Source organism: Zeus faber (assembly GCF_960531495.2).
Source record: "Zeus faber genome assembly, chromosome: 6".
Lineage (NCBI taxonomy): Eukaryota > Metazoa > Chordata > Actinopteri > Zeiformes > Zeidae > Zeus > Zeus faber.
This window is the reverse complement of record NC_137201.1, coordinates 21094992-21118734: the sequence shown is the minus strand read 5'-3', so window position 1 is coordinate 21118734 and position 23743 is coordinate 21094992. Positions and strand designations below refer to the sequence as shown.

At 45.8% G+C, this 23743-nt stretch overlaps 1 protein-coding gene across 1 annotated transcript in view; it reads right to left on the bottom strand.

Annotated features, from left to right (window-relative positions):
• pde3a (phosphodiesterase 3A, cGMP-inhibited) overlaps positions 1-23743 on the bottom strand; it is a gene marked incomplete at both ends in the record, with an annotated part of 75884 nt that overhangs the window by 29822 nt on the left and 22319 nt on the right. Inside the window, 2 exon segments of the mRNA XM_080002874.1 lie at positions 6645-6689; positions 6691-6696. Of these exon segments, the coding sequence (XP_079859000.1) occupies positions 6645-6689; positions 6691-6696 (51 nt within the window).

The following is a 23743-nucleotide window of genomic DNA, read 5'->3' as shown; positions in this document are numbered from 1 at the left end:
GGTCAGTCATATTGTAGAACAAAACTGGTCACATTTCATAAGCCTCGGTTAACCACAGACCTCAAACGAAGATGGCACAGATAAGAAAAGGACTGGAAACCTGGTGATGGAAGCTGCGGCTCAAAAATGCAAATTCACATCCGGGTTATAAAACTGAAAACCGGCCTTAACCCGAGTTTCAACCATATTGGTCTCCCAACCTCGACAGGCTAGACAATAGGGCTTTATGTTCTTTAGGTTTTATGTTTCACAAAGCACGGCCAGCGTGCTAGGACCTCACCGGCGTCCAAGATCAATGGTCCCAACAGCCTCTCCGAGCAGAGTTTTGAACGGCATGTTCATAGACACATTGTAGATTAACACGCGGTTAACAGTTGGTGTAAACAGAGCTTTGGGGCCAGTCAAAACACTCAGCGATCACTCCACGGAGAGTGTGTCCGCTGCACCTTCTCCGGAGGAACAGCCCTCGACACTTTATTCAGGATAGAGTGCACCAGGGTTACAAGTTTACCACCTGTCTGCCAATATATAGAAAGTGCTTGATTTGTTAACTGTTCGCAAATGTTGATTATGTACATTTCTTGCAGAAGAACTTGGGTCAGTCGGTCATTTATATCCACAAAGGCAGCAGTTAATACATGGGGAGAATAAATGGAGCGCATCCAGATAAGATAGATATAAATCCAGATGAGAAACATAAAACATATAGGTACATCCATCAGAATAGTTGACCACAATATGGTGAGTAGTCATTCATGCTTCGTAATAGTGCCATGGCAGCGCAATGGAATAAGATTTATAATTTTCAACTTGAAATTTGCAATTGTTGTTTATCCAATCTCGGTCAAGGAGTATTTGCCATTAATTCATCGATTGTTTGCTTTACCTGTACTATCCACCCCTCAGGGAGGCTTTGGGCTGGCATTTCAAATGTTTTTAAGTGGCTATGCGTGTGTGTCCATGTGTGCGTGTGCGTGTGTGTGTGCGTGTGTGTGTGTGTGTGTGTGTGTGTGTGTGTGTGTGTGTGTGTGTGTGTGTGTGTGTGTGTGTGTGTGTGTGTGTGCAAGTGCGCAGGCTCAAACTGAAGCACTGCCTGTCCTATAAATAAGTCTTGATATGAAATATGATTGTTAGTGTTACCACAATGACTACATCAAAATGTTTATTTGCAAACAGCTCAGCAGTAAAGGGACGTATTTGGTGCAAAGCACAAAACACGAGTCCTATTGGCCAACGGTGATTATTTATGGGACACAATGACAAAGAGGTCACATATTTGTAATTTCTGAGGCGGTCCAGTGCGTGCACTTTTCACCTCCCATCCCCGTCGTGTAAACACGCGGCCCTCCGAGCCGCCCAAGAAAAATACGAGTGATGCGCTGGCCGCTTCACATTGTGTAACGGTGAGAACACGCTGAACCGCACAGAGGAGTTAAACTCAGCGTCCAGAAACTGGAGGAAAACCTCAGAGGCCGACGGAGAAGGACCCGATCCGCACATCGGATGGAACAATAAGGTCATGTAAGCAACTCACGCTCTGTGTTACACACACACACACACACACACACACACAAAAACACACACACACACACACACACACACACACACACAAACACACACACATTCTACAGATATACACGTACTCCACTACATTTCAAAGCAAATATCGAGACTTTTTATTGTACTACATTTCTGACACAGTCACGTCACTTTAGCTTTAAAATAAAATCAGATTTCTACTGATGAAAGGTCAATGAGGAATTAGTTCCTTGTCCTTGTAAAACACCCAACTGTTATATTTTATTTGTAAATTATAATCAGGATCTGCGTGAGCATCATCTGCAGAAAAAGTTTATGAAGTAAGTTTAATACCTTAAGTACATTTTACAGCAAGTACTGTTGGAGAATTTCTCCTGCGTGGTCGGTGAGGTTAATCTGCCCGCTTCAGGAAAACAAAACTGAGAGTATTAAAGATATTTATTCTGCAGAATAAAGAGGAATATTCAGAGCTGCTCCAAAGCAGCGTTCTGACCAGTCTACCCCTACTACTGACGAAGAGGGTTTTATACCGATGAGAGGTTGTGTACCATTATGTCAAGTGTCATTTACAGGACTATGCCGACTCAATCATCAATTGATCAAATCAAATAAATCATGAGAGCTCATACAATGGTTTAACAGTCAAACTCAGGTCACAGGTCCAACCTGACTATTCCATAAAAAAAACACACAAAGCTTGGTCAAGTTACTCTTATCTCCACACAAGGCTGAGTGAGGATGGAATGTGATGTGGTTTTTTCAATACGACAATAGGCATTGTTTAGAAAAGTATAGTCTCTTCATATAAACTCTGAGAGACTCATTAAAACCCAGAGGCAAAGTGTTTTAAAAGCTACATAACATACAAAAGGCTATGGTCCTATATAAACCATGTAAAACATCATTCAAAGAATTGATTGTTTTTCTCTCACAGTACTCACATACATTTTACCGAAGTACAAATGTCACTGTGGTCATTTTGTGTCAGGGTATTTGTACTTTCACTTAAGTAAGAGGTCTGAGTACTTCTTCCACTGCATACAGTACAAACACACCCTCTTTGACAAATACAGGAATGTGCTGAGCGTGCGCTGATGGAAATGCATAAATAATACTTAAAGACACCCGTTTGGGAAGGTGATTTCATTAACACAAAACCCTCTGAATGTTTGAAAAATCATTAGCGTGTGGTTTTCTATTTCGGCGGCAGCCCACTTAGATTAATGGGCCTGATTGTATCTGTCGGGTCGGATTAGCGGAGGAGAAGCTTTGGGTCGCGGCGCTGTTCCCCGCTGGAAAGGAGAGAGCAGCGATTTGGTGTGAATCACAGCCCGACGTTGCAACACAAAACCCCCCGAGACGCCGCGAGAGGCTGCTGCAGCCAGAACTACACCCAGCACCGCACTTCCCACTTCCCAGCGTCCGCGTCCAAGTGCACGGCCCACAAGCCCCTGGGCCGCCTGGACCCAGCGTGCAGCCAGCAGACAATAAAGCCTGCTCCATCATTCTGTAAAAGGAGGGACATTTGAAACAAAACAATAGAATAACATCACTCAGGACAGTTAGAGGGAGAGCTCTGTTCCACCGACCCCCGCAGATAGATAGAATGATAGAGATAGATAGACAGACAGACAGGCAGCCAGACAGACAGACAGACAGACAGACAGACAGACAGACAGACAGACAGACAGACAGACAGACAGACAGACAGACAGACAGACAGACAGACAGACAGACAGACAGACAGACAGACAGACAGACAGGCAGGCAGGCAGGCAGGCAGGCAGACAGACAGACAGACAGACAGACAGATAGATAGATAGATAGATAGATAGATAGATAGATAGATAGATAGATAGATAGATAGATAGATAGATAGATAGATAGATAGATAGATAGATAGATAGATAGATAGATAGATAGATAGATAGATAGATAGATGGATGGATAGATGGATAGATAGATAGATAGATAGATAGATAGATAGATAGATAGATAGATAGATAGGAAAAAAGAAGACGAATGGGGACGTAACTAAAAACAGACAGAGGATGGAGAGATACATGAGGCGGAGCAGATGCTTGTTGTGGGTAATGAGTGAGGGATGATGGATGATGTAACACGAGCTTCAACGTGTAGCTGCTTCCCTCCAGAAAGCTGCGAAACTGAACAGTGACGTGAGGATGAAAAGAAAACAGGGTGGAAATTCAACCCCTGTTCCCGATCCCTCTCAGAATTCCAGCCTCAAAAGTTGTAAAAAGTAGGAATTCCACGATTGCTAATGCCTCTTCTCACAGCGCTTCAAATGATTCCTTAGACAGATGACAGCCTACAGACCACAACTTAATTTGCGGAGGTTTATTCCTGTCACAAGACCCAGTTTAATGAAAGAATACGGAAAGTCGTCATTAAAAAGGACCCACCAGAAGAAAAAATTGACTCTGAGTCCCAGTGGAACAGTTTGAGAACCGTTGATGTGCGGCGTTTGAAGTCCACGCAGCACAAGTCGACCGGCCCTCAAACACGACTGCCGTGTCACGGCCTGCCCATCTCCGAGACCGCTCTTCCATAATTTAGGATAACAGTCACCAGATCTGGGCCCACAGGCACCCTTTTCTCCGCTAATCTTCCCGGGTAATGTTCCAAAACCAATGTGTTTTCAAGTCGAATACAAATATTTGAACAGCTCTTTCCATACATAAGTTTGCCGTCGATTCCTCAGCTAAAACATCCACCGCAGGCTTCAGGAGCGGAAAAAAAAGATGCGGTTTGGAAAATGAGGCTGCTAATGTGTGCATGTTGGCAAATATGACAGTAGAAATCAATCAGCCGCTCTGGTCACCAGCTCCACAGCAGTATGTGTGATTTACGCACGCTATGCACCGGTGTTGGTATAGAGGAGACCTAGCGGCCTCTCCGACCCACAAACTGGCCCAAGGAGCCAGAAAATAACCAAGAGACGCCAACACAAGCCTCAGTATCTCAAGTTTTAAGAATGTTCCGCTAATGGGACCTGTATTACCTTTCCAAACCATCATTACAAAGTCTGGCCTCCGGGTCTTGGTCCGTACAACAGCTTCGGGGACTCCATCGATCAAAAAGACAATGTGTTTGCCTGGAATATTCCAAAAGTGTGCGAATACATCGATCAGCCACAACATTAAAACTACTGACAGGTGAAGTGAATAACATTGATCATCATATTCAAATGGCACCTGTCAAGGGGTGGGATATATGAGGCAGCAAGTGAACAGTCAGTTCTTGAAGTTGATGTGTTGGAAGCAGGAGCATCGGAGCAACTTTGACAAGGGCCAAATTGTGATGGCTAGACGACTGGGTCAGAGCAAAAATGACAGGTCTTGTGGAGTGTTCCTGGTATGCAGTGGTTAGTACCTACCAAAAGTCGTCCAAGTAAAGGACAAACGGTGAACCGGCGACAGGGTCATAGACGCCCATGGGCTCATTGAGGCCCGTGGGGAGTGAAGTGTAGCCTGTCTGGTCCGATCCCACAGAAGAGCCACTGTAGCACAAACTGGTGAATGCTGCTATGATAGAAAGGTGTCAGAACGCACTGTGCATCGTAGCTTGCTGCATATGGGACCGGTCAGAGTGTCCATGATGACCTTTGTCCACTGCCGAAAGCACCTAAAATGGGCACGTGAGCATCAGACCTGGACCATAGAGCAATGGAAGAAGGTGGCTTGGTCTGATGAATCGTGTTTTCTTCTGATCCATGACGGCCCCACCCCGCAACTTCTAGGACTTAAAGGATCTGCTGCTAACATCTTGGCACCAGATACCACAGGACACCTTCAGAGGTCTTGTGGAGTCCATGCCTCGACGGGTCAGAGCTGTTTTGGCGGTGTGAGGGCGACCTACACAATATTAGGCAGGTGGTTTTAATGTTGTGGCTGATCCATGTATAATCCCTTTCCAAATCCTAAACGATAGCTGCTGATGGATCTCAGTACAAGCCAGCTTAGACTGCCGTACATAAAACTACAAATTAGAACTCTTGGCATTTCGAGGAAATTAAACTGTGCGTGATAGGGTTCTTAAACCTCATCCTGGTTGGTAAAGTTATGGTTCTTAGTCATGCGAAGACGAAAAAAAATCCCCCTATATTTCCCCCTGAACCACAAATCTGCGGCTTGTGTTGCTGCTCACGCTCACATTGTCGCTACCGACAGACCATCAATTCACTCGAGGGAGGATTTCCTCCTGATAGGGCAGAGCAGGTTGGACGGCCACGCTTTGTTTGTTCCCCAGGTCCACGGGACGCCTGCAGCTCCATCAATCACGTAAAGCCATATACAGTACATGCGGCCTGCCAAGCTACCAGTGGGGACGTCCACACACACACACACACACACACACACACACACACACACACACACACACACACACACACACACACACGCGTGTGTAGACGGGCCTTGATTTAGATGTTGCCCGGGTTCCTTTTGGTCGGTGCTACGAGCTTCAATGCCCCAACCTGAAAGTTGGACTGAAATTGAAACACAGATATTTTCCCTTTGAAAGTCACTCACTGTACATACAGCCAATCGGATCAAACCATCCCGATAGGAAAGCACCGTCCACCCATTGAGCTGAGCTTGCTTCACATGGCTCTTTTCAGACCTCACCTGTAGTCGGCGCGAGCGAGAAAGTTTTATACCTGTCGCTCGTGAGTCGGCTCATGAATATCAAGGACGGCGAGACCAAGCCCTCTTGGTTCTGGAGATGTTCTGATTTATGAATTCAGTCCGTCTTTACAATCACTTTATCCGTTGCCAAACTAGAGGCCAGCATCTGGTACTCTAACAGAGTGCAGCAGACTCGCTGGGCAGGAAGTCTGAAGAAAAGCGCCAGAACATTATAATGGGCTGCGAATGATAAAGAGGCGTGCGCTGTTGGCGTGGCCTGGGCTGCGTGCTCTCTTTCAGGTGTGCGGGGACAAGAGACCGGTGGCGATCGCTGGTTCTTTCAAATGTGCGATAATCCCACCAGACGTATGGGTGCGCCGTCTGGCCAGTCTTTCTGTTTACACACGGGCCCTTTAGCGCTCTGTGAGCTTCTCTCTCACTCTCTTCATGGACACTGACCTGTGTTCCTCTGGATCCTGCCTTGTAGCTCCATTCTGACAAGGGGGAGCATCTGTGGAAGCACAGTGACAGAAGCAGATGTAAACACCAGCATCCCGTCTCTGCATTTCACAGCAGGTTCTTATCTCCTTAAGCACCGTGCACATAATCCATAATAAAAATGGGCCGAGCACAGGTGAGGAGTATAGAGGAATATAGAGTATAAGGGGGAGTGGGCCGCATAAATGCTGAAGGGCTTGTCTGTCAACCATTACACGCCCATGCGGAAACGGTGCGAACCTCCGACTGAACGGAGGTCGACAGAAAAAAAAAAAGAAACTTCTTACAAGAAATACTTTCGGATTTCTGTTGCCAAGTTTACTTCTTCTAATCGGTGTCTTGGTTGTGATTCTTTCCGCCAGCACACCGAGACCACCGTAATTTAATTTCTCTCTGTTTCCGGCCAGGATGGTGGAGAGCGTAAACCCAAACTCGAGGCCTTTAAACCGCCTCTGAGGAAACCAACACGTGACGTCACAGACGCTATGTCCATTTTCCTAGAGTCTATGGTTTTTCACTTTCCATTAAGCACAGGCTCCTAATTCAATTTCACGGTCATGTTTCGGTTTCCTAATGGGCTGGTGGAGGCTGATGACTTTTATGCTGTCTAATTACCAGCCACCGTGTCCTCCCACGGGGCTCATAAAGCCATTTTCCACTTGGGAGTCATCCCAGTCATCATGGCCGGCGCTATCACCCAATCCACCCGAGACGCTGTTTGGAGAATTAACGCCACCTGCACCATCTCTTTTTTCTCCGAAAACCTATTTTCGCCCCGGTGCCGCGAGGTCCTGACCAATGCCCCCGTGTTGCCGCGAGGGACTGCAGCCGTACGCACAGAAGCGTACGTACAAAAGTGAAAGCCCTTGCTCAGTATTTGGAGCCAGCCATCTGGATTTGCTAATTAACACAAGTCTGAGGTACAACTAATGAGTGGAATCAGCTGGCTCAGTGGGTGGATGCAGCAGAAACATGGCAGGGCCTTCTCAACCTGGAATTACCCTCCACCGCACGCACAGAGCGAGAGCGGCGTTTTAATAACCCCGGTCGAGTTTACTCTGCCACGGCGGGTTGCGCTGCGGGTTAGAAACATCAGGGAAACGTTCCGTTATCAAGTAGTGGGGGGCACTGGCGCTGGGTGGAAAGTAGTCCTGTTCTGCGAGGAGGTTTCCCACAGTTCTAGCGAGGTCCAAACAAATTCAATCGAGGACTTCCTGTTTCTGTTGCCTCATCTCGGGGTCAGTTTAGTTTAATCAGCTTCGGCAACATTAAAATCAGACCGCCGGCCCCTCTGCGCCGCGGCTTAACACGTGGCTCCGTTATATGTCCTTGACTGTAAACACAGCAGCGAGATGCCCTCGACGTCAAGCACAGGCCAGCCAGAGAATGAACTCACATATAAACAACAGTTTTCACATAGATTCACAGAGATTTATTCAGACGAGGGGCGGACATTGACTTTTACTAAGAATACCCCCCTCATCTCTTTCTCTGTAATCTGTACAATGCCGCTATAAAGAGCATCGGTACTCCCACGATAAGCATTTGTCTTTGAGTCACTTAAAAGGTCAATTGAGCATGTACCGCTTGGTGCTTTATGGCAACGTTTTTATGTTTTGCCCGCTGTAAAAGAAAGTCTACGGGCGCTCATTTTTTAAAAGGGTCAATAAATGGTTGATAGTATCAGCCAGTGAGCTGTTTGTCTAGCTCTTTGACTCCTCCGATGACACAGGACGCTTATCCAGGGCAGGAGCGGCCAACGAGTCGCAGACCAGTCTCCCTCCATTAGATGGTTCTAGTATCAACTAGGCTCTCCAGGCGCAGGCACACAAACAGTGCTTCATCCTTATGTAACAGCCGAGCTGCATGCCGGCTACGGGCTGTGACGGGCAGAACCAGGCCTGCAGAATAAAACAAGTTTGCTTCCATGTACCAATACAATTAAAGACCTAAACTTAAAAACCTCAAGTGATATGGGAGATTTGTTAAACATTGGACTGTATGCTCCTTACCTTGAGGTATATTGACCATGGTGCCATGCCATTGTTTCCACGGCCCATTGTTCCGAAACCCCAGTCGTCCGAAAAATTTCCCATTGGACACCCTAACCCTAACCCTCTCTAACCTCATCGTTGGCAACCATCTCTAACCTTATACCTAAACATAACCATCTCTAACCTTATACCTAAACATAACCACCTCTAACCTTATACCTAAACATAACCATCTCTAACCTTATATCTAAACATAACCACCTCTAACCTTATACCTAAACATAACCACCTCTAACCTTATACCTAAACATAACCATCCCTAACCTTATACCTAAACACAACCACCTCTAACCTTATACCTAAACATAACCACCTCTAACCTTATACCTAAACATAACCATCTCTAACCTTATACCTAAACATAACCACCTCTAACCTTATACCTAAACATAACCATCTCTAACCTTATACCTAAACATAACCATCTCTAACCTTATACCTAAACATAACCACCTCTAACCTTAACCCTAAACATAACCATCTCTAACATGGCATTTTTCATCAGGGTTTCGGAACCCCCTCCACTCTACTCTATATGCATTGTATGGGCAGTCCCCTGCCCATACAGGTGCAGGTGCTCAAAAAAAACCAAGAAAAGTCACATGGAACCCCAAGAGAGTGAGTGAGGTTGCTGTTCCCATTAAGCAGGGTGTTTCTTCTGGTTCCATAAGGAAACGGAGAGCAGCACGGCGCAGCGCCCGTGATCTGCGCTCTGCTGTGTGCACATCGCGCACGTCATTGCCCATTCACGCTTAAAAAAAATAAATAAAAGGGTGCCTGATAAAAAAAAAGGGCACCGTGGGGCAAAGGGGCTCTGTACGTGCCTGCCGTGTTTGCAGTGCGGCGAGTCCTTTCTATTGCCGCCGCAAACCGAGCTTCGGAAAAAATATTTCTGACTAAACATGAAGGAGCACTTCCCGTGGAAGGACATAAAAAACAGCTCAATACTACCATAAATTCTATCAATTATTAATAAAGGGAGTATACTTTCCAGGTACTGTGCTGAGCCTGTAAACAAAGCAAGCTGGCAGGAAGTTAGAAGCTTCTTCATTGGTTATGTAAATAGAAAATAGTTTTCATTTGAATTGAACACAGCCACATGTTTTACAAACCTCCCATACTGCTTTAAATTTGTATTAAAAAAAAAACAATCTTTCACCACAACGAAAACTTAATCAACAGATCAATGCAAACCTCATGTCTCAGAAACAAAAGTTGGAAAAAAGATTAGCCAAACGAAATAATAATAAAAATCAACAGGATTGCACAACCTCTTTCCAGAAAAAAATAAAAATAAATAAATAAATAAATAAATATCTTTCCAAAAAAAAAAAGAAAAAATCTCTATGTAGGCCTGTCACTTTAATTATTTATCAAAACAAATAAACAATAGAGCCAAAGAAAGCTCTGCAACATAAAACGGCCAATTATCCCGCGCTGCACTCCGTATGCTGAAAACATCTGACATCCCACCAACTGTATTATGTCTGAGGAGTTTAAACCACACATGAATGACTTCTTAGAAATGTCAATGTTTTATTTATTTTTTATTTTTTTTTCCAGACACCCTGCAGGCAGGAGAAGGACGGCATGAGTAAAATCTCCAAATGGATTTGTTTTGTTCCTCAATTCTGAGGACCAGACTGCGAAAAATAACAACTTTGCAAGAAGTTATGCCCTTTATTTCACCCTCTGCTAGATCCATTACACCATCGAGCAACTCCAAATAAGCCAGGTTTTGCAGTGCCGTTCCCTCACTGAGAGCAATAGTCCTGATTTATAGACGTCTGAAAGCAGTTCATGGGAGGAAAAAGGAAGAAAAGAAAAAAATGAGTTTGTCTCTTTGAAATGGAGGTATGTCTTTTAGTCAAGAGTAACCTGACACACTAAACAAGGTCAAAGGCATTTTTATGAGTCTCCAGCTGCATTGTGAAAGAATTCTGGGGATTTTCACTGTACTATTACGATCCAACGGATGTTTTCAAGAAGAAAAAAAAAAGGCGAACTGTTGAGTTCAAAGGTCGACCGTGTTTCATTGAGTGCATAAACATGAGCATTAATATCTGGATATAATGAGGACATTCAAGCATCCAGATTATTATTATGGATTTATGCATGTAAACAATGTATCTATTCCCATTAGAATAACTGGAATAGGTTTATATTCTGGTTAGCAGAAAGCCAAATATGATGCCTGGGATCTGCTGCTTCAAGCCAGAATACTGAGGCACGTCAACACCTAATCCCAGATCCTGACAAGTTCCCGCTGTTTTCCGATCAAAATAACAACCAAGAATTCCTCTATACATGGATATTAGACACGCCGCTATCGAAACTTGAACGCCAACAGCGAGTCCCTGCTGAGGTCTCAACAGGACTCAGAACTGGAACATTAATGTGAACATAATGACATGAGAGATTTGCCTTGGAAACATTTTTCAACATTTTGTCATGACGTACTGCAGGCTCATACTACGCAAAATTTACTTCCATTTTTCTGGACGATCTGCACGCAAGTAAATTTATGGTCTTTCCTTTCCACGGCGCAAGACAGCTGACAGCGGCGGTACAAGCTGAACACGGCTACTTTAAAGGCCGCAGAGAAAGTCTTTCCTGCCACAGGCACTCCAAGACTTTGGGTAATGCTGCCTTGGTGAAAGAAGCTGTGAATTTGGCCCCGCGGACGGTCTTTTCCTGCGCAGCCCCTCTGGGATTTAACCTAGAAACAAGCACAGGCCTCGCAGGGGAAAAGGGAAGACTCTTCTGGATGAATGGAAAATGTCAAATTCATTGAAAAAACTCGGAAAAAATATGTGCTTCGGCGGCGCCGTAGACGGGCAGCTTCCTCGCGCCGCGCGCGGTGCCAGCCCAGCAAACCCGCGGTCTGCGCTCACCCAGATAGTGTGAAGAGGGCAGCGGTGTGGCTACGCCTTGTTCACCACCGTGGCCCCGAGCCACAGCCCACAACGGGCCGCCCTGCGCTGAGGTGCTGACCAAACACCAGCGTGTCAAGGCATAAACAGACTCAGGGAAGGGACGCGTCTGTTTAGGAACCTCGAACCTGCCCTTCGCCAAAGAGCAGCGGAGAAGCGGCTTCCCTACGTAGGCGAGGGGCGAGCGGCGACGGAGGAGTGGGGTCGATCGCTTTTTATTTTTATTTATTTATTTATTTATTTTGCTCGCTGGGATTTTTAGAGAAACTTTTTTGCTGAGATTTTTTTTGACACAAAATCATAGCATACGTTATCTGAGGAACACCACACAAATATAGGGTTTTAAAGGAAAACCAAGGCCGAGTCATTTGCTGCCAACTTTGTGAGGACCACAGTGCGTCAGTCACGGTTAAAACCGCTGTGCTGCATAGACCGGAGGTCAAACAAGCCCAAACTCTGGCCAAACTGTCCTCGCCTGTTCCCAAAAAGAAATCTGTGTTAAGGGGACTGGAAACTGACTTGTCCCAAAATAGCCCTCCGTTAGATTACTGATGGTCATGTTTCATAACCACTCATTCATGATCCCCCTCACCCTTCCAGTGCTTGTCTTTTTTTCTCCTTATTCAGCCGTGTCCAATTTTGTCTCTCATTAGCGGCTTCACATCAGTGGGCTTGATGTGTGTCTCCCTGGATCATCAGGGCGTTTGTTTGCTCGCCAGTGCACCGCATTAGGGCGAGTGAGGGAGGGAGGGAGGGAGGGAGAGTGGGAGGGAGGGGAGAGCAGGTCAGGAGAACTCCGACTTCACGCAGCGATTCTCAACCGTTTTCATATCAAGGACCCTCAATTGGGTGAGGCATCTGGCCGCGGACCCCGTTCGGCATGATTTTTATCCCTGGGTTTTGGGTCCCCAATCTGAGGAGGTTTCTAGTGTTAGATTTGCTGTAGCGTCTGCACTCCGGTTGGGGAGCCCTCTCAAACGAGGATCCAAGCAGTCATTAGTGCACGTTCCCTGACCCTGCTAACCTCCCATATGAAATAATTATATCAAAATTTGAACTAGTGATCATTTTGATTGGGGACCCCCCGGAACCTCTTGAAGGACCCCCTGGGGGTCCCCACGCATTGAGACCTTGACCCCCGCCCGCCACATCTACTCTTATGGATCGGTGAGAGCTATGGAGAGAGCTATGAAGGATAAACTCTCGGAACTAAGGGACATCATCATACTTTTAGCGGTACAATGACTTGCCATAACCCCAGCACAACATTCCAGCCCGCAAATCTATAAAGGTCCGGCTCCAAGATGGCGGTGGAGTGTAAAGCCAGACTCGAGGCAGCTTCAAAAACGTCTCTGTCTTTGTACAACCCGGGGTTCTGCACTGCTTGCGCGCGAGGCCCTATGCAAGCTGTGTCACCGTCTTCGCTTGGTGCTTGTGCTCCGTTATGGAGCGATGCATTTTGGCAACTGCTACCACACTAAAAAATGTTGATTTGGATCCAAAGAAAACCCGTACTACTCAGCACTTGGGGTGACACGCCACTGAACCCCTGAAGGAACAACGCTGTGCTTTATTTGAACAAAAGTTCTTCCCAGATTGATGGAGAGGAGGAGAGGGACGAGCAGTGTGCTGTTTTGAGTTTGCTATGCTGATATTACAGTATGGTTCGAATAATTAAGGCCACGCTGCAGAGCTGGAAGGTCAGTCCACAGATTGTCCAATCAACCCCACCCAAGGGTTTTGGCAGCGCCGTCTCTGTCTAATTAAAATCACTACGCTGCGGCGTGTGGGCCGGAAAGATACAAGTGTGTAAACACGCTCGCAAATATTCTGCTTGCACACACGCAGAGGTACATGTACTGTACACACACACAGACACACACACACACAGACACACACAAAATAGGCCAAATCACACACATGCATAAAGCCACACACACACTCACGCACTTACAGTATATGTACAAAATGAAAGTGCATATGTGCACACACACACACACGCACATGGACACACACACATTCACACAAAATAGGCAAAATCACACACATGCATAAAGCCACACACTACCACACTTACAGTATATGTACAAAATGAAAGTGCATATGCGCACGCACACACACACACACGCACACACGCACACACACACACACAGACCTTTTAGAGCACAAGCCCTGAGGTAACGCAGTGTTCCTCTTACTTTTTGCCTCTTTGTTCTCTTCTCGTCGTTCTCTGTCAGATACCCTGACGTCCGCCGCACTCCTCTCTTCATCTCTCCATTTTATATTCACTTCTACCGTAATATAGGTCAGACTCCACTCAAAAGGCTGAGAGGCTTCAAGAAACGAGCACGGACACAACGTAAGGACTCACACAATGTGCTAAACCAACTGGAGGTGCTTTCGCTCTCTCTCAGATCACCCCAAGTTCAGTCCTTCACGGTGTAGTTCTGTATTGCAGCCTGCAGGTGGAGGTACCCTCATGATTTGAACATATCTGGCCATTCCTACTCAACGGGCCTTTTTTCCTATCTATACCGACAGAATAATGTCTGTTTACCTGCAGGATCTGAGAGGGATGAACTATACTAACTAACTATATCTGGTGGCCCAATATTAAGATAAGATAAGGTTAAGATAAGATAACACTTTTGAACACAACTGATCCCGGAGAGGAAATTCAGGCGTCACGATCAAGTCAAAAAAGGGATTAAAAAAAATAAAAATAAAATATATGGCCAACATGTGGTATAAAATGCTTGTATAATATAATACATGTAAAAAATATATCTTTACTAATATATCTAATATATCTTTCAGTGTGGTAAGATAGTGAGAAGTATAGTGATAGTTAATAGTAAATAGTAATGGTATTGTAATACAGTTATACTAGTAATACTAATAATAGCAGTAATAGTGATAATAGCAATAATAGTAATAACAATAATGATAATAATAATAATAACAACATAATCATATCACAACTGGCAATAATATTAATATTATAATTATTAATATTATAATTATAATGAAATACTACATCTGATACACAAAATTGTGGCATGGGGGCTTGTACTGCTGCTTGCTACAGCAAGAAGATCCTGGGTTCGATTCACGGCTAGGGTGCTGCTGATACCATGCTCAGGTGGGTTATCTCTAGATTAGGGGCCTTTCTGTGTGGAGTTTGCGTGTTGCTGACGTGGGTCTCCTCCAACATAAAAAAGGACCCCAATTAAAAACATGCTGAATGCGACATGGACCCACCACCTGGAATTGGTCCCCAGGCGCCGATGAAGTGAGAGCTTCCCGCTGCTCCCGGGCCGGCCCTAGAGGATGGACACCAGGGATGGGAAACAAATGAAGAGGGTAAATTCCTCCAGTCACCACTCCCTGCATCTGTGCGTTTAAAGTATGTGTGTTTGGAGCATCACCACTCCCTGTGTGTGTGTTAAGTGCATTGCACCTGTGAGTCGAATAAAATGATTCTGGATCCTTGACATCCAGGACTGGTTTAATCTGATCTGAAGGTGTGTGAGAAGCAGCGCGGAGCCCCTCTTAACCAAACACGTACCATCTCTCCGACCTGAAGTCGTTTGTGTGTGTGTGACCGCTAAGCTAAACCCCCCCCCCCCGGGCGCTGCGGCGGGGTCCGCCAGGACTCGTATAAAAGCCTCTTCCTGCTCCGTTCTGGGTCCCGCTGGCTAATGTTTTACAGGTTTTAGCGCGGGGGTCGGCAGCGCGGCTCATTTGCGTCATCGCTGGAGGGAGTTGCGAAGAGGCCGATGGAGGGTGCACCAGGTAACGTGTGTATGCATAGATTAGCACACACACACACACACACACACACACACACACACACACACACACACACACACACACACACACACACACACACACACACACACACACACACACACACACACACACACACACACACACACACACCCCTTTAAGCTGTTTTGCCATTTGCCACACGAGTACAGTCTCTCTTTCATATGCGTGCAGAAACAACCCCCCCAAACACACATACACCTACAGATAGACACAAAAACACACTTGCACATGAACAATAATACATAGAAAGGAACACACTGTACTTTTACACACACACATTTACACACAGAGACACACACACACACACACACACACACACACACACACACACAAAAACAAACAGTTATTCTACTGAACAAGTGGTAATGTGACAAAAATTTAGTTTAAACTACACACACACACACACACACACACACACACACACACACACACACACACACACACACACACACACACACAGGGACCAAATTGTGGAACACACACACGCACACACACACACACACACACACACACTCCGCATGCTTATGTGTCACACACCACTTGCATCTGCACTCTGTCTATGGAGCGATTACTCATCCAGTCTCTCTCTCTCTCTCTCTCTCTCTCTCTCTCTCTCTCTCTCTCTCTCTCTCTCTCTCTCTCTCTCTCTCTCTCTCTCTCTCTCCATTCTTCCTTTTCTCAGACTTCTCCACTTCCTCGGTGTGACCGATGGGATTTGTCGTCTTAGCGTTCCTGAGGAGAGGAAGCAGTCGGGGTGCGACTCCGCCTCTCTCTTCCAGAGATAGATCTGGCATAGGCTGGATAGGCTGAAGGACTGCGGTCCCGGGCAATCCTCGCTGGGAGCAACCTACATACACACCCTGCCCTACGTACCCTAAATACGTACCCTGTCTTACGTACCCTAGATGCACACCCTGCCCTACGTACCATACATATGTACCTTGCCCTATGTACCCTTCATAGGTACCCTGCCCTACGAATCGTACATACACACCCTGCCCTATGTACCCTACATGCACAGCCTGCCCTACGTACCCTACATATGCACCCTGCCCTATGTGCCCTAAATACACACCCTGCCCTACGTACCCTACATACACATCCTGCCCCATGTACGCTACATACGCACCCTGCCCTACATACCCTACATAGACACCCTGCCCCCCTATGATCACACACTCAGGATTACTTTTCATATTGTTTTTGATACACTTGCAATATAATAAACTACAAAAGCAACAAATCAAGAAATACAAAAATATAGATATTTGCTGTGAATTGTAGTAGAGTATAATTCAAAAGTCTCTGAAGTTGAATATACGTAAACCTTTACAATAGGTATAAGTAAGTGGTCCTTTTACTTTTATTACAGTAATTTGGGTTAGTCAGGGTATTTGTACATTTATTTCAATAAAGGCTCTGAGTACTTCCATTTCCTCACTCCGGCAGCGAGGTTCCCAGGCCCACACGTCAAGCTGGGTGAAAATGGGGGTTCTGGCCCTGCAGACCTGGCAACCCACCTTAAAACAGCATTCCAAAGCCATTAGTGTATAATGGTGCAGTCAGGATTACTGCTGCGTCTGGAAGACAGCGCTCACTTGTTTATTTGTTTTAGGAGGTTCTGCTGCATTCAGTCTGCAAGGTGCCGAAAAAACTCAGTCGAATCAACATGCCGTGTGACAACGAAATTCATCTACAAACCTTAATAAAGCAAAACTATCCCAGAAATGCCATATATTTAATTCAGAGTCGGAGACTCCCTGATACATTGGGATCAATTTAAAAGATTCTGTAGCCAATCACTCAGGTTTTCCTTTCGGTTCAGCCGTTAAGTATTTATTAAGTGTAAGTTGTTTCTCATCTACAGTAGCAAGCTGACGCTCAGACCATAGTTTTATTTATGTTACTGTTCTGTGTATCATCTTATAAATAATTAAATAATAATTTATATATAAATATATAAATATAAATAAATAATATATATTATATATAATAAATAATATATAAATTATATATATATATATATATTCTAGCTATTAACATCATTTTGACTCACCCTGACTGAAATTCTATCCAATATCATTTGTATGTACTGGAACATGTTTCCTGGATTTCCCAGAATGCATTTTCCCTCTCGTCTATCAGTGTCATTATCTCATCACCATCAAAATTCATATGTTGCAGATTTATGTGTCTATGACTGCGTATTATCCCTGAATTATGGAAAATGAAAAAAAAGTAGCGGGGGAGACAGCATGAAGATGAATTCTGAGACACATCTTGGGAAACATATTTCCTTCGAGTTCTTCCTCTCTCCACGGGTCAGTAAAATGCTCATATTGCTGCCAATCTGGTGTGTAGCGTCAAACAAAAGGGCAGGGTGTTACCGCTCCACTGTAAAAGGATTTTATGAAGCCACAAGTCTGACTGGGGCAGCGTGCAGTATTTCTTTTGGAAGAGGCAATCTGTGTCAGCGAGGGTTATTAAAGTTAATGAACAGTTGAATAACAGCACAATTTGGACCTGACCTTAAAATGAGAATTGGAGCCTTAAAGCAAATTCACTGTACTTTGGAACGCTTTCAGGATCGTTTTGGGGGAGAACAATGTGTGGTGAATATACTGTGTAGGTTTAATTTATTATGAATAAGGGATGAGAGTCTGGATAGTTCAAATGTAGTCAAGGGCAAAATTATGAAAGCAAGACGGTTATAATATTTATTATTATTATATTTCACTGCGCATCACTTTCATCTTGCCGACTTAAAGGAAACACTTCCATATTGTCAGTAGTCAGAGATCTAAGAGAGGACCACACACACACAAACACACACATGCCGGACGCACATGCGCACACGCACGCACACACGCACACCAACGGTACCATCAGATTCCCACAGGATGCAGTAAACAACAGAGGAGGAATTTCTGCCGAGCCGCGCTTTTAAATCACCGCCCTACGTCCTTTATAAATCACCACCACAGGTACATAAACACACAGTAAAAGCTGCGACTACTGTACACCGCAGCAGCTGATGAACTGTCACCGTGTGAGCGTGTGTGTGTGTGTGTGTGTGTGTGTGTGTGTGTGTGTGTGTGTGTGAAACTCATTGCTAGAGTTGATCATTTTTTTTGTTTCACCTTTGTTTTATGTCCATTTTGTACACCTATGTTTGTTTGTTTGAACTTTTTCATTGTGTTAGAATTTTCTTCAGTTCTGCAGCTAATAAATAGACTTTTTTATAAATGTTTTATGTAAAACTTTCATAAAACTAAGCCTGTATGCCCACGTTGCTGAAATATATTTTGTTTGTTTGTTTGTTTTAATTTTAATATTGTTTTCCATTGTGAAGCACTTTGTACTAGTGTGTTTTAAAGTGCTTCATAAATAAAGATGTACTTACAAGCTCAGTCTCTGTGTGTGTGTGTGCGTGCTTGCATGTGTGCATTCGTGCGTGCGTGTGTGCGTGCGTGTGTGACCACTTTACAGGCACAGGGATTGTGGCTGCCGTACGGACGTGGAAGGAATCCCAGCGAAAAACACACAACACTTCTGTTCCTTTCTTTCTCCTCCACAGCCGACAATACGAACATTTTGCTGCTGAATCCGTGTGATGGCCGCCCCCGCCCCCCCCCCCCCCCACACACACACACACACACACACACACACACACACACACACACACACACACACGCACGCGCACACGCGCACGGCGGCGTGTTTACCTCGCCATGCGACTGAAGGTGCTGACGTCAGCGTGCATTCCACACATTCATCCATCTCTGTTCGAGTCGACTCTCTCAAAACTCAGCCAGAGAGGAAGCAGAGTCTTTCCAGAATGAAAAAGGTCAATAATTCACACAGTCCGCTCGCTGTGTTCATCACTCCCCGGTGAAATACCCGCGGAAATTGTGTTCTCACTTAATACAGGATAGGTTTGCTTTTAACGCTTCGCTATTGAGAAACTATACCGCTCTGCCGCAGAAAACCATTAAGCCTCAACAAAAAAAAAACATTAAATCTCCTTTTCCAGGAAACAGGAAACTCACATTATAGTCACACACGTCTATTGTGAATTTTTTGAACATGTTTGAACATCACATTTTATTCAAAACCACCTTGTTGTGATTTCTGCAGCACGTTCTGAGTGTAACGTTGGCTACAGCAGGGTGCAAGTAGGAAGTGACGCAACTTCCTGTTTCTAGTCTTTATAGCATGGACATAGCAAAAAATGGCCGATTAGCAGAAGTGCAACACAATCAATAAAACCCTGAGAAACCGGATGAAAATGCGCAACTTGCGACGTACGCTCAGCTTACGTGCTGAGCGTACGTAAGCTGGGGGCTGTTCATCTGGCAATCGGAGGGTTGCTGGTTCAATCCCCAGCTCCTCCTGGTAGCATGTCAGTGTCCTTGAGCAAGGCATCGGATCCTTAACTGCAGCCTTGCATGGCCTCCACCACCAGCGTATGAATGTGTACGTGAACGGGTGAATGTGAGGCACTGAGTGTTAAGGGTCGCCGTATCATATGCAGCACCATTCACTCCACTGACTGGCCGCGGTTGGTTGATCACTTTACGGTATTTAGCAAAAGAAAAACAACAAAAAAAAAAAAACGTGAAGAAAACAGCGAGAGCTTGAAACCGAGAAAAGTTTAAGACAACACGGCTCTTGAAGTCTGATTATCTGTTTAGCTTCTCCCGAAAAGAGAGCTCAGCGGCACACAGCTGTGGAAACAGTTTGCGGTGACCTTTCCCTCCTGCATTCTGCTCCCCACGCCTCGGCCCAAGGACACCGGTGAGCAGCGGGGTCTGAAAAAGCCAGCGCGGCCGGAGAAGCAGCATGGGCGCCGGAGTTTACCCCGCAACACTACTGTCCGATCGCTCGTTTGTAATCCTCCTAATTGGCCAATCAGCAACCGTGGCAGGACAATTAATCAGCCAATGAAGAGAGAGATTAATCTTACTTCAGACGATCCCGTTCCCCGGAGACCGACATCCCCCCCCCCCGTTTCACCAATGACGATCCCCAGCCTGAGGCGGGCGAGGCTCCTCGGGATGTGTAATTGCTACGGCCACTCTTCAGAGTTCAGACCATGTAAACATAACAGCGCACTGACAGCAAACAGGATAAATGTCTGCCGTCATCATCAAGTATATTTACCTGAGTCTAAGAAACTCCCCAGCGCTGAGGGAGGGAGCAGGGAAGTGGTTCAATTCATTAACGCGCGAGACTGAAGGAGCATCCACCATAAAATCTCATCATGAACAGTCACAAATGCACATTTGAGAAGCTCCGGGCCGCATGGGACCTGTAAATGCCAAACGGCCGCCTCCACCGGGAGTTGAAAACCACGGAAAGTCGGGTGAATGGTCGTATTCTTCCATCTAAGAAATCTAAGAGGGTTTATTACACCACACCCATTAATCGCAGGGAAAACGGATCCCGGAAAAAAAAAAAAAGACCTCTTCCCTCCTAACCTGGTTGTCAATGCCACACCAGGCCGAACCAAGGGTTAGGCGTGTGTGTGTGTGTGTGTGTGTGTGTGTGTGTGTGTGTGTGTGTGTGTGCGTGCGTGTGTGTGCGCGTACGGCGTGACCGCTCCCTGTGTCACGCCCTGTGACAACCTCGGAGAAACCACAGGAGGACCTCACGCAAGCCGCGCACCACGTCCAAATCCTTTTTCACAATATCGTCCCAGAGCCCGAGCTAGCTCCGTCAGAAGTCGGAATGCGGGGGCTGAGCGGCGGCCGTAAAAATGGTTTTACCCAAACGGCCCGGTGCATTTTTTCCATGTGTCGCGTTCCGTTCAGATCTCTCAAACAATTTGATACCGACCTGACAGGAATCCTCTCGCAGGTTGTATCACGGCTGCACCCCTGATGAAAAAAAACAAAAACGCCCTCCTCCAATCCGCCCTCCATTCCCTCCATCCATCTGTAACCACTTTTCCCGGCCAGCACCGTGCGGGGGGAAGGGGGGGAGGGGGCTGGAGCGTATCCTGAGAACGGGCGCGAGGCGAGGCGACGGCCCGTTCATTGTCGGGTCGCACACATCCGCTCAAACGCCGTTCACACCTCGGGGCGACGTAAAAATGATTTCCACCGTAAAAATTTGGAATTAGAGAAATCCCCTTTGAAGAGCGCCGGTCCTTTGAGGTGGGGCCCTTGAAGTCGCTCGGGCCGCGGCCATTTAGACGTGACTTTGGGGTTAACACCTCGTGTCGCAGGCGCCTCGGTTGCAGAGCGGCCCTGGGTGCCGCGCCGCAGAACCAGCCGCCGTCTGTAGGAGTCAGGGAGTCCGAGCGGGGGCTCATCACCGCCGGCAACAACAACCGCAGCACTACAGTAGGTATGGATCAGTCCACGACCGGGGCCAGACAGGCCGATGCCACGACCGGAGCAGGGAATTACAAAGAGAGACCTCGTTCCCGGAAAGTGTTGAGGCATTGAGGGAGTCGACCAGAAGAGAGAGTTGAGTCCTGCCGCGCAGCTGATCAACCATGACCTCACAGACCGTGTGATCTTCAGACCTGTTCGCCGACAAGAACTGTCGGCGAACTGGTGAATAGTTCCCACTTGGGGCGGATCACACTAAACTCGGAACCTCAAACTCAAAACACGCTTTCTTCTTGTTCTCAATGTAACTGATTGATTGACTGGTCGATTGATTGATTGATTCACCGATCGATGGAATGTGTGTTTTTGCTTGAGGGGCTCTGTGTCACCGTGGGCAAACTGGCGATTTAGGGTGAGGTGAAGGCAGAATCGGCTTATCCATTTGGCCATTGTTTGTCACCATTTTCTTTTTTTTTTTTTTTCCTGGTCTGTTTTTCCTTTCCCTGAATCACAGACAGACTCTCACGCACTCTCCCCTGTCCACACTGGCCTAAACACACACACACACACACACAAAACGCACACGCACATGCACACACACACACCTGTGCCAGTCAGCCTGTTTTCCAATGCGCTCTAATTGGGAAATGGCGAAATGAAGACGCACCCAGTCGATTAGGGAGAGACAGAGTCCATTAGAGTCTCTGCCCTGACTCGAAACGCGTCCTCCAGATAAGCAGTCAATCAGTCGCCACGGCCCGACACCAATCACGCCGCGGCCTGGACGAGTGACGCACCGGTGGAGAGCAGCTTCTGCCTTTTGAGGCAACAGACATGCCCCCCCCCGACTTTCAGCACCAGATGCACCGTTTTCATTTGAGGAGAAAATGGGTTGGAAACGTCCAGCGTTATGCTTTCAGGGCGATGACAACAGACAGAACAGACAGAACAGACGGAGCCATTAGAGGTTGTGTAACTGTTTGGCCAGCCAGCCAGACTGGCTGCTAATGAGATAACCAGCCAGGACGTATTATTGACATTATTGACGTTTTGTCCCTTTTCGGGCTTTTCAGAGGAAAATGTCACACTTCGCAAATATCATTCTTTGACCTTTTGGCCTCTTTTTCGAAAATATGTTTTTAATAATTGTGAAAACACATTTAACCGGTGGTGGGAGGAATGCTTAGACCTTTTATTTCAGTGAAAGTGCAAATACCCCGACACAAAATGACTAAACACAACATTTCCACTTAAAAATAACACTTTTAGTCTTGGCTGATATGCATATTTAACAGTATTACAAGTTAAATTACTTTCCACATCCAGCACACTGTAGATCAGTGCCCAGCTATTGCATATCCTGATAAAAAAAAAAAAAGATTTAGTAATGATTTAGTATTTTAGTAATTTGCAAATATATGCAAAAATAAATCCTGAATATTTTTGGAACTACAGTAACGCGTTAGAAATATAGAGTCATAATAACAGAACGATAATCATAATAAGTGGAGTGAAGTCAAACGTCTCAAAACTGAATTATACTCAAGAAAGTGCAGATTGTTGAAACAAAGGCATCTGGAGTAGTTGTACTTCATGACTCTCCACTGCTGTGTATCACAGCGTCAGTAAAACACGTTTCCGTCGTACTTTAAGCAGCCAAATGCGCTGCGTGTGCACACCAGCGACGCGCAGCTCGGTAAACTGAAAGTCAAATTGCATGTAATGCATGGTAGAATCAGACGGAGCGCCTGGGATTATATTAACGTTACGTAGGCATGATTACACCGGGGAGGACGTTTCCTTCCATCCCAACGAGCGCAGAAAAGGGAAAGAAAAAAAACAAAACAAAAAACAAACAACAAAAAAAAGGCAAGTGCGAAAGGAAGAACCGAGCGGGGGTCAGT